Below are 11,214 nucleotides of genomic sequence, written 5' to 3' on the forward strand. Positions count from 1 at the left end.
CAAAATAAAGAGAAAGAGAATGCTGGCTGCCAACATTTAAAACAAATGTGTGTACTTAAATGTCAGGGGCAACATAAACATCCTGAGGGTAGCAAAAAGTATGGAAAACTCCAAATAACAAATGACGTCAATCATTGGCTAATGTTTCAACTAAGGCTGAAGACCTTGCAAAATACAAATTTCAGTGTTTGATGTAATGTAAAACACTGAATTGATGTCAAAAGACAAGCATTCCTTTGGGACCTCATTATGGATAATTTTAGAACTTATCAGCTTTTTTTGTTGCCTAAAACAACATTCAAAACATTACTCATATGATGAATGGATAAACTAACAAATAGTATACGGCATAAAAAATTGTTCACAAGTAATCTTGTAAAAGGTATGCAAAAAAATATGTTGAGGTACTCTTCAAAATAGTTGGGGTAAATATACCCCCTCATTTTGTTAAATAAAGAGACTTCAAACTCTTTACTACCCTTACCACAACTCGATGACCTTGGTTGTTAAAAAGTGCAATGATACTGTGGAAGAAACACCATAAGCTTGGGGGAATCAAAGATTAGACAGCTCTTCTTCATTTGATATTTTATGTTACCTTGTCTACTACTCACTTATTAACCACGTTCTTAACCAAATTATTCAATATTTTCAGAGGAAATCAATTTGGCCATGGTATACAGACAGAGCTAATGCATTGGCGAAACAAATGGGGAAGGATTGTTTCAAAAATATTTTCTCTTTAATACTTCCTGCAAAAACTTTTATTGGAGGCAAGGTTGGATTTAAGGTGTTATGAAGAGAGTTGTAATTATTAGGAAGGTAATCTTATGATCTGTTTTCTTCTTGTGTCAAAGTTTATTGTGAGTACCACCAGTCATCAACTTAACCCCAGGGAAAATATCCAGACATCAAATTTTCTACAACATTTTTAGTCATTTCTCAAGTCTCAACTTCACAATGAATCTTGTCGAGAAGAATTAATGAAATAATTTTCATAAATTATTTTGCAAATAAAAAATTGATCCATCACAATGAAAGGCGAGTTTCCTTGAAGAATAAAAACAAGAAAAATCATACTCTTTTATTGAGAATTCAAAGAAATGATATTCATGAATCATTTTTTAAACAATATGGTCCTTGCAATGAAATGCTAGAGTCATTAAAAGAAAACAGAATAAAAATCATATTTCTATTGAAAATTTTAATTGAAAATATTTATGTTTGTTACTTGAATTCAAAATTGAGAATTATCCATTTTTATGTGGATTTTAATAAATAAACTTTGAATCTGAATCAAAATCAAATGAGAAATTGAACATAATTTATATTGATCGATTCATCCAAACTTGATCTCTCCCTCCCCTTTCTCTCCCCTACTGTCTCCCCCTCTCTTCTATAGTTTTTTATGAAAAACAAAATATTTTCAGTTTCTCAAAATTTGAAACAATATCACATTTTATGGGTCCTCTGATGAATATCCTTTTTCTTCTTTTTTTGTTCCCACAAAATCAATTAATTTGAAGATCTTACACTGTAATAGAATTCCGAATCCCTTCCTCTTATTTTTTAAAAATAAATCTTTCTTTAAAAAACAAGACCCTCACCTTCATTACTTTACAGTTAGAAGCTAACAATTGAACAGGAAGCAGTATTTACCACAGCTCTTGGCTGAGTTAGCAAATAGCTTGGAGCCTGCAAAACCACAATTGTTTGAAGTGATTGCTCCTTACAGGCCAGGGTAAACGATACTGACAGGAAGGTGGAAATATAGATTAACAAAGAGAACTAAATTTTGCTATAATCTAATAAATAAAGAGCACACTGTTTACAGGTGCCGGCAGACCCGCTCTATGGGAACTTTGAGCAAGAAATTGGAGGCGAAATAGATATTAATGTAGGGATCGATGTCAATTTCTACAGGATTTGGAATTTCTATCATAAACCACCCAAGTTCCTATCATTTCAGCCTTTAATTGTAAAATATAATGTGATAAATAAACAAAAAAGCAATTTCAAGAGAATAAAGTGATCTGACAGTAGAGGGGAATGAATAGTTTTCAAGTAAGAAAAAAAAATGTTAGAAGTTTGATTAAAAAAAGAGTATTTGTACATCAGTACATGTAACTATAATTTAAGAGCAAGAAACAACTTCTATTCCCTTATACTCTGCAGTCAATATCTGAATAATATACAAGGCTCATAAAATGCTTTTAATCTCATTAAAAGATGGTAAATCTTAGTATATTTTTAATGCTTATAGATACAAAATAAATGTAAAGACGTAGGGGTAATATTCTTATGAAAGATACATACTACTAATGAAGCTATCAATCTATCAATATCATTACTAATATTACTGATATTATCAATGGACATTTACTTGACATTTTTTGGCCAAAAAAAAAATGGAGAAAAAAATCAACAAGAATATGGTGAGGCTGCCTGAGTATGGTAACCCAATTTACCATGACCAACAGGTCTTTCTCTCAACATGCCCTGCAACTCCAGTCAGGCTTCTACTGTGTATGACAAACTATGGGTACTCTCAATAAAATTACAGGTGAACTCACATGAAATTGATGCAGCCTGTTCCGGCAGGCGGTGCCATCCACAAGAAAGTACTGTGTCTCTGTGCTGTTAGACTGTGATACTGATGGACCATGGTACAGACCGACGATGCAGGACTTAGAAGACCAAAGGCCGAGAGCTGTGGAAGGTCTTGGGTCGTAGAGGATTCGTAGAGACCAATCACCTGCACCTGGGTGAAGTCACTGCTGCTAGAAAGTGTCACTGGAAAAATTGAAGAAAAGACATACACAGTTGTTTATGAAATCAACACGTAAAAGGCCAGATATACTAGTCATACAGATGACGGGGAGGGAGGGGGCCGTTTCATAGAGATGTTCATAAGGTACACATGCCTTTACGTTCAACTGGTGTTATTTATAGTGATAACGATGCGGATAATGATAATTATAACAACAACAATACCTGAAATTTATATAGCACACAATAATCAGTTAAGACTCTCTATGCGTTTCACAAATATTAAATATTTTTACTGTTATTTCAAACATAGAACTCATCCTTACACCATTTTGGGGTAAGAGAATAAGATTCTAAAAATAATATTTTTTATATGGAATCTTGATTATCCATCTGATGTTGAAAAAATGCTACCAACACCTCTTATGTAGGATTACATTTAAAGGACAAGTCCACCCCAACAAAATCTTGATTTGAATAAAAAGAGAAAAATTCAACAAGCATAACACTGAAAATTTCATCAAAATCGGATGTAAAATAAGAAAGTTATGGCATTTTAAAGTTTCGCTTATTTTCAACAAAATAGTTATATGAACGAGCCAGTTACATCCAAATTAGAGAGTTGATGACATCACTCACTCACTATTTCTTTTGTATTTTATTATATGAAATATTTTCATTTTCTCGTCATTGTCATGTGAAATGAAGTTTCATTCCTCCCTGAACACGTGGAATTCCATTATTTTAACATTTTGTGCTTCAGGCAATGAGGTCCTAATCATCAAATTCGTAAAAATTGAAATATTGTATAATTCAAACAATAAAAAACAAAAGAAATAGTGAGTGAGTGACGTCATCGACTCTCTCATTTGCATGTAACTGGCTCGTTCATATAACTATTTTATTGAAAATAAGCGAAACTTTGAAATGTCATAACTTTCTTATTTTACATCCGATTTTGATGAAATTTTCAGTGTTATGCTTGTTGAATTTTTCTCTTTTTATTCAAATCAAGATTTTGTTGGAGTGGACTTGTCCTTTAAATGTAATCCTACATAAGAGGTGTTGGTAGCATTTTTTCAACATCAGATGGATAATCAAGATTCCATGTAAAAAATAATTATTTTTAGAATCTTATTCTCTTACCCCAAAATGGTGTAAGGATGAGTTTTAGGTTTGAAATAAATTTTGATGAAATTTTCAGCATTGTGCTTGTCTGATTTTTCTCTATTGATTCAAATCAACATTTTTCTGAGGTGGACTTGACCTTTAACAATCACACTAATCATATTTGAATTCATCCTATATTACTCTACTCTTGCATTTAGCTCGACCAATAAAACTCCCAAAAGTATGTTTGCAAACTTGACAAGTTGTCATGGAAACTGATGACAACTCCAGGCCTTTTATCATTGAATTCCTGAAAGAAAGATGCAATTAAAAGAGAAAACTGATCGATATAATATTTGAAAGTATGAGAGTGACTAACCACAAAAATATGCTGAAATTTGAATACTCTCTGTGAACTCTTTGAAATATGTCATGATATGAATGAACCTGAGAGAGTCTGATGAAAGAATGGTGCCTAGATAGTCCCTTCACCCATTGCCACTGTCAGCCTAAATTCAATGAAACCATTCTCATCACATCAAAACCACAAGTCCACCTGCCTGAATAATTCACCATTTACCTTTATTCATAAACTTTTGAATCCTAAACTTTATCTTGCCATTGTTCTTATTTGCAACAGAACTGAAGCTGACATGCTAAAGTTACCAATGGACATTACATCATGAAGATATTAACACAAATATGAAACAAATTTAGTTTTAATTTCTTCAGAAAAATGAGAGGAAAGCAGGATTATGTTGTGTATTTTTTATTTCTTTGGAGGGGGTTAGTTGAAAATCAACATAATGTGGTTATCACAAAGTGAAAGTTTTATATATTTCAATAAAAAAAACTTATAAAAGTACTTATGTACAAGTAGCTTAAAACAGAGATAGAAACATTTTCAAAGGGATGTAAGGTAAAATTGTTGATGAGATGACTTGAAATTAACTGAAAATGAAAGCTAAGAACTTGCACAAAATCACAGAGGTGTTTTGGGAGTATAATTGACTAGAGTATAAGCCAAAAAATATTCTGTATATTGTCAGAGGATATCAGATGTTGGAAATGTAATGAGTTCAATAACTTTCATAAAAATCCTTCGGAATCATCATTAAAAACGCCTTTTAAGTTGAAGTCTCATTATTTACACCATGTACATTACATCTGCCCTGTGCATTCATACCTGCTTAAACCGAAAAAAGTTATCAGTTTATAAAAATGAGCATGCAACAAATCTTCCACATTCATATATCCCTTTAATAAATCCAATTATGCGGATAATATCCGCATAATTTGGTTGTAAAATCGGAGCGGGACCAGAGTTATCCGCATTATTTCGATGCTGCAATTATCCGCATAATAGCGGCATCGGGACCAGATTTTGACTTTATGAACGCATTTCCTAAGTAATGCGAATAATTGCCATGGTGCAGTCAAAAGGTCACCCTTTTCCAACACAACCCCATCGGAGGGGGTGTGTGCATTTGCCATGACAATTATCCAACTTTTTCAGGTCGGGTGCTCGTAAAAAATAGTGCGGATTATTTTCGGAGTTTGTGACAATTTTTTTTTTTAATTATCCGCATTACTCTTAGGCGGATAATTGGAGGATAGGTTTATGAAAGGGGTAATAGAGTGAAGAATGATACATGTTCTTCCTGTATTACCTCAATACATGTAGTTCTTGCCATTTCCATTCACAATGCACATATCCTACAACCTTGGAGAAATTCCTTTGAAATATCTCATAATTTTGTAAGTATGATAATTGTCTGCTACTTTGCAGGAATTAAATCTATCCATGCTTGGGCTTTCACAAATACTTAACTGAAAATCCTTTACTCTGGCTAAATGCCTGTTTTTCTGATAGGGATAGAATTAAGCTTCATGAAAAATATCTGGTATTTTTTCTGATCAGGTCGGTGTGAATCCATATTATGAGGTAAAAACTTTCCCAGATTATCACTTGTTCAGATAGCAGGTGACAGCTATGTTGACCTTTGACCTGTAAACTCTCATCCAATCAGTCCTCACCTCCTTCAAACTGTTTACATTCACAGGGCTGAATAGAGATACTAATAGCTTTCTCTCTGATAACCCCTCACACCCTCGAGTTTGTGGAAAAACCCAGTTTATCCCTGGAAAATCTGTTGCACCAACTGACATTTCCTGAGCTAAAGTGCTATAAAAGCCTAAAAGAAACCCAAAGTTTTCATGTCTATCAATGGACAAATTTATATGAAGTAATTCTAGAAAAACAACCAGTGCATATTCATTTAAACGAGAAAGAAGTGGCAAAATTATGCAGATGATATGCATGTAGGCCTAGTGTTTAAAAACAATAACAAAAAAGGGGTCTTTTAAGGCCAGTGGTATATGTTTTTTTAAACAAATTTCATTTAAGTAACATGCACCATTTTATAGTAAATTTCAAGGAATACAGAAAATCAGGGTATACAGTAAATTGACCTTGTCTTGCCAAAATAGCCTAAATCAGGAGAATATCTAAACAAACCTGTAGTCAAACATGCCATTAAGTACATGTAATATTGTTTTAATAAGAAACTAACAACGTCAAGTAAAGTGTACTTTAAACCTCTGCTATAAATAATGCAACATGGAATACATAACATATAACTGAATAAAAAATAATATTGCAAATGAGCATAATAAGCAATGATAACACTGTTTATTCAGGCAACTAATGGTATGTCACCAGGCAAACACGATAATCACTGCTAGCTAGCCTCATCCAGGAAACTCAATTGTTTGATTTTTACCAATTATGTGACAAAACAGGTTGACAAACATGTAAAATGCCTGCTGAAGGAGCAACTGCCCTTGGTGGAAATTAAGATGAGTTCCTCTCGTTAGACATGTTATGTGTTAGTCATGTTTTGGTTTCCTGGGTATCTGGAAACAAGACATGTCTTGGGACTTACCTTGATGAATAAAATCCTTTAACACAAGGATATTCAGTATATCTAGGGGGCACTGTCCTATGTTAGATTATTATTTCATGTAAATGTATGACGTGAGAGAATTATAGAGAAAAAAATTGGAATTTCACTCAAACTAAAGAACATGGATGAACTTTACATGACATAAAGTTAAATCTTTACCTTCTTTTTTCACTTAAAATTAGTCCTTTTTCACATCTTCAAAGAGAATTTCACAAAAAAAAAACATTAAAAAAAATCAAACAGTTGCAAACAAAGAAATCAAAACATATTGCCAAAAAGACATGTTTACTTGTGACTACCAACTAAACCTATTAGGTTTTCTTCCCCTCCTGATATAAGATAAATTGGCTTTATTACGAATTTCCTTTTCAATTAAACTCTACATAGTATTTTTCACAAACATATCTCTGAGGCATGTATAAAGTTACATCAACAACATTCCTCTATTTTTCCATTTTTCCTCTTTTTTCATAACACCTTAACATTTTCCCTCTCAAAAAATATTTACTTACCTTGGTATATATCTTGAGGAATGTAATGACTAGGGTTTCCATGGATACTGATGGAAAGAGCAACTTCCCCATCCTCGTCTCCACCCTCATCTGATGCGCTGCTGTACGAGCAAGGGAAGGTGAAAGGCATCAACTGGGCGGCGGCAAGATTCATAAAGAACAGCAGCGCAAGTCCGATAAAGACAAGTTTCTTGATCCCATCCATAGCTGCAAAGTTCTTATAGGCAAGCTCTGCATCAGCCAGTCAAGAGAATCCTAACTTGTGTCTGTGTTTCAAATACCAAATTCAGGAACACTTTGCGTATTTCATGTTCTTCCTATGTTTATTTATGATTCCATTTACAATAGAGTTGGCTCAGCCGATCCCAGGTCCACCAAAGACACATCAATTGTGACTCTTAAGCATTCCTTTTCCTTCCTTTCTAAAACTTATTTCCTGGGGAAAGAAGAAGTAAGAAACATGAACAATGTCATAAAGTTAAACATGTACATGTACATAATTCAACATCCATCAATGAATAAATTGATTTGAAGTTAACTTCATCTTTCTTATATCACTACAGAGAAAATATTTCTCCCAAAGTGTTATTTCCAAAAAGCAATAACAACAATGTTTAAGAAAAGCTAATAACAAATTAACTCTGATGTATCTCAAATCTTTTTTAACTTCATGATTGCATTCTTCTCTGACTTGTTAAAAAGAAAAATTGGTTGAGAAACACTCAAAGATTGATCACCATGCACCTAAAATATGTTTAATCTTTTTCAAAAGTATGTATATACATAATTAAAATCTAGTCTCTGAGATCAAGTTAAAGATGTTTTCCCCAACTAAAGCTTAGACAGAAACTTGAAATTTGATGATAGAAAGAACATGAAGTTATCACTCAATGAACTAATCAACATACCTGGTGTAAATAATCCTTTGCGTCCTTTAGACATGTGTCATATCCCATAAAGCAATCAAAGGAATAACATCAACTAAAGACTTGACACAGGTCTTTATGAAGCTCCAGTCTCAAGTTGACAGGTCCTTGCTTCGACCCCAACACTCAGGACAAGTAGATAGTAGAAATTGTATATCAGCAGCTAAGGATCTATGTCTGAAAATGATCCTATTTCAGTTGACCCAGTCCCCAAGCACCTCAACTTCCAATGGATCCATCCCCCTCGGTTGCAAACCGTGGTCTTATCCTGATGAAGCACAGACCTAATTCCTGCTACCTCAATTGCTCAGACAGATTAGCTCATTTTGCATGGAGGGGGAAGACAGGATTGCACAAGGGTGACGAGTAGATACCAGCTTCATGCATGACGTACCATTAGCTGTCTAGCCTGTATTTATATGCCACCATTAAACAACCTGATTGCATTTCCCTTTCCTGGATATCAATCAACTGTCAGTGTCAAAGATAGTTGATAGAAAAATGAAGAGAATGAATGTACTAAACAAAGAAGCAGAAATTGTGGCAATTGGTTGTCAATTCTGTTTGTCACTGTGGTTTAATGACCCCTATTTACTACGTTTGGTACCTTTGTTATCTTGTTTTTCCTGTTTGACCCAATCCACCTTTCCATCCTTCTTTTATTTTCATCTCTCTGATACTACATTATCAAACCTCTTCTTACCAATCTTTCTCTCCCTAACCATCCTTCAATTTCTCCCATTTCTTTTCCACACTTTGCCCATCCACATCCAATTTCATTTGTTTTTTAAACTCAATACCTAGTATCACCAACCCCACCCCCTTTCTCGCCCTATTTCACTCATTGTATCTCTCTCTCCCTCTCCATCCATTTCTTTCAAGTTGTTTACCCCCCCCCCCTTTCCCTCTTTTCCTTGTTCTCTTCCCTCCCTAATCTACTTATATGTATTGTTATCTTTCTGCTATTCAGATGAGCAAGGTCACTTTCCTTGGAAAAAATAGCAGCATTCACCCCTCCCAAAATAATGGATCAAACCATTCCGTATATGGTGGACTTTCCACCAATAATATTCTTTGTCATGACTCACTGCATAGATCACTTCTTACTCGGGTTCTGTGAACTGTGACAGGCTGTGTACCAAACATTTCTATTTATTGTTATAACTTTGAAGCTGTGACAGAAGACTTTTTTCCAAGGAAAAAACAAATGCTTTTGAACTATTTTCTAGCTTTTATCAGCATTTAGACATGTTCAGAGGATACTTAACTAGTCAATGCAACAAAACTTGTATACTCTTTATCCTTTATTTCATTTTTTATGGCATCTTACAGAAAACATATTTTGACAAATGATTACGAACTGTCCCATATCCAAGTAGCAAATGGATAAAGATTTCAAAGGTATTTTTAGTAACAATTATCCCAGTTATGTTGGAAATAGGAAGAGTAAAATTGAAAATCAGTCCATAGACAGAGTAAATTGAGTTTTTGTAACAGTCTGTCTGTGTTTAAGAGTCATTAAAGTCAAGACGAGGACATTGGAACATTTTATATAAACACATGAGCAAATACAGCTACCAAGACAAAAATGGACATCTGATGGAGACTGTTCGACGACGGAAAGAGTTAGAGAGGTGCTATTTCCTTTTCCTGTTGGCACTGTGCATGAGCAGCCAAGAGGAAAATTAAATTGCTTATTCATTTGAAGGCTTCTTTTCTTTCTAAACAAATAACCTGCACCATAAAACTTTTTGTGTTATTCATGTAAGCATTTGGGTTGAAGTAACAGGTAGAAAATATGACAAGAGTGACAGGTAAATGATTGTTATGATCATTTTATTGAGGAAAACGGGGGCAAAACCACATATTGTATGTCTACTAAGCTTCATGTACACACAAAAACCCTTAATAGGCATGGAAGTTTGTTTGAAATCAAAGATAGCTGGGGCTTGGTTTTTAGAACTACTTTTCTTTAGGCTTGTGAACATTTTTCCGGTTACAAGCATGTAAAGGTTTTGTTTGAAAAAAAAATTCTCTGTCCTCAACATCTCTTCATCTTTCCTGCACCACCCATCGCGCAAATTCATCATTCATATCTCTTATTCTTTTCACTCCCTCTATCTCTCCCTCTCTCTCTTTTATCTCAAGACCACATTCAAATTAAATCTAATTCCTCTCATGTATAGTAAAATTTCTCTATTCAAATCAATTTCAAGATACCTTTTAGACTGTACACCAGGTTCAAACATGACATCATACCTCTATGTAATCTACTCTCTAGAAGAAATCAAAGTGATCTCAAGACTATAGTTTTTTTCAATCAGCATAACATCAAAATAATATTTAAGAACATAACAATTTCACAAGTTAATTATTTGTGCAACAAAATGAAATCATTACCTTACAATATTACAGGTACCGGAGATTCGTAAAAAAATAATCAGGAAAATAGTGTCCAGAGGAGCCTCCCAACTGATGAGTATTAAGCAAGGGCTCAACCTAAACTAGTATTACCCTCTCCTCCAGATTTGGCACTATTTTTTTCTGATCTTGTGAAAGAAGACCTTTGTCCCACTAGAATCCATAGAAATGACAAGAGTGAGTCACAGAGCACGATTCATTCATATTATTCCCAAATGCAGACTTATTATTAAATTCCACATCGTGCTGTTGACTTAAAGCTTGGAGCAAACAAATGTAAGACCTGACTTCTTTGCTGGCTGCGGAAGAGGCAAGTGTCAGAATCTTATCACAGTAATTCACATGGTTTTAGGAAAGTAAGGGGAATATATTTTTATGAAAAGACATTTGAAACCCATACGGTAATGAAATGCCCTTTCTTCAATGGGCCAGCACAATGGTTCATTTAAACACCAGTCTACATTTAAAAAGAAATAACTTCCTCCATTATAACATGACCGATTGGATTAT

At 34.0% G+C, this 11,214-nt stretch overlaps 1 protein-coding gene across 1 annotated transcript in view; it reads right to left on the bottom strand.

Moving 5' to 3' along the window:
- LOC121410965 (reelin-like) overlaps window positions 1-10,988 on the bottom strand; it is a 51,382-nt gene extending 40,394 nt beyond the window's left edge. The window contains exons 1-4 of the mRNA XM_041603376.1: window positions 10,684-10,988; window positions 8,266-8,754; window positions 7,358-7,793; window positions 2,574-2,793 (exon numbers count right to left, since the gene is read on the bottom strand). Coding sequence (XP_041459310.1) covers window positions 2,574-2,793; window positions 7,358-7,562 — 425 coding nt within the window. The 5' untranslated portion in view covers window positions 7,563-7,793; window positions 8,266-8,754; window positions 10,684-10,988. The remainder of the gene's footprint in view (window positions 1-2,573; window positions 2,794-7,357; window positions 7,794-8,265; window positions 8,755-10,683) is intronic.
- Between the last annotated feature and the right edge of the window lie 226 nt (window positions 10,989-11,214).

Source organism: Lytechinus variegatus, chromosome 3, assembly GCF_018143015.1.
Source record: "Lytechinus variegatus isolate NC3 chromosome 3, Lvar_3.0, whole genome shotgun sequence".
In the NCBI taxonomy this organism is placed as follows: Eukaryota; Metazoa; Echinodermata; class Echinoidea; order Temnopleuroida; family Toxopneustidae; genus Lytechinus; species Lytechinus variegatus.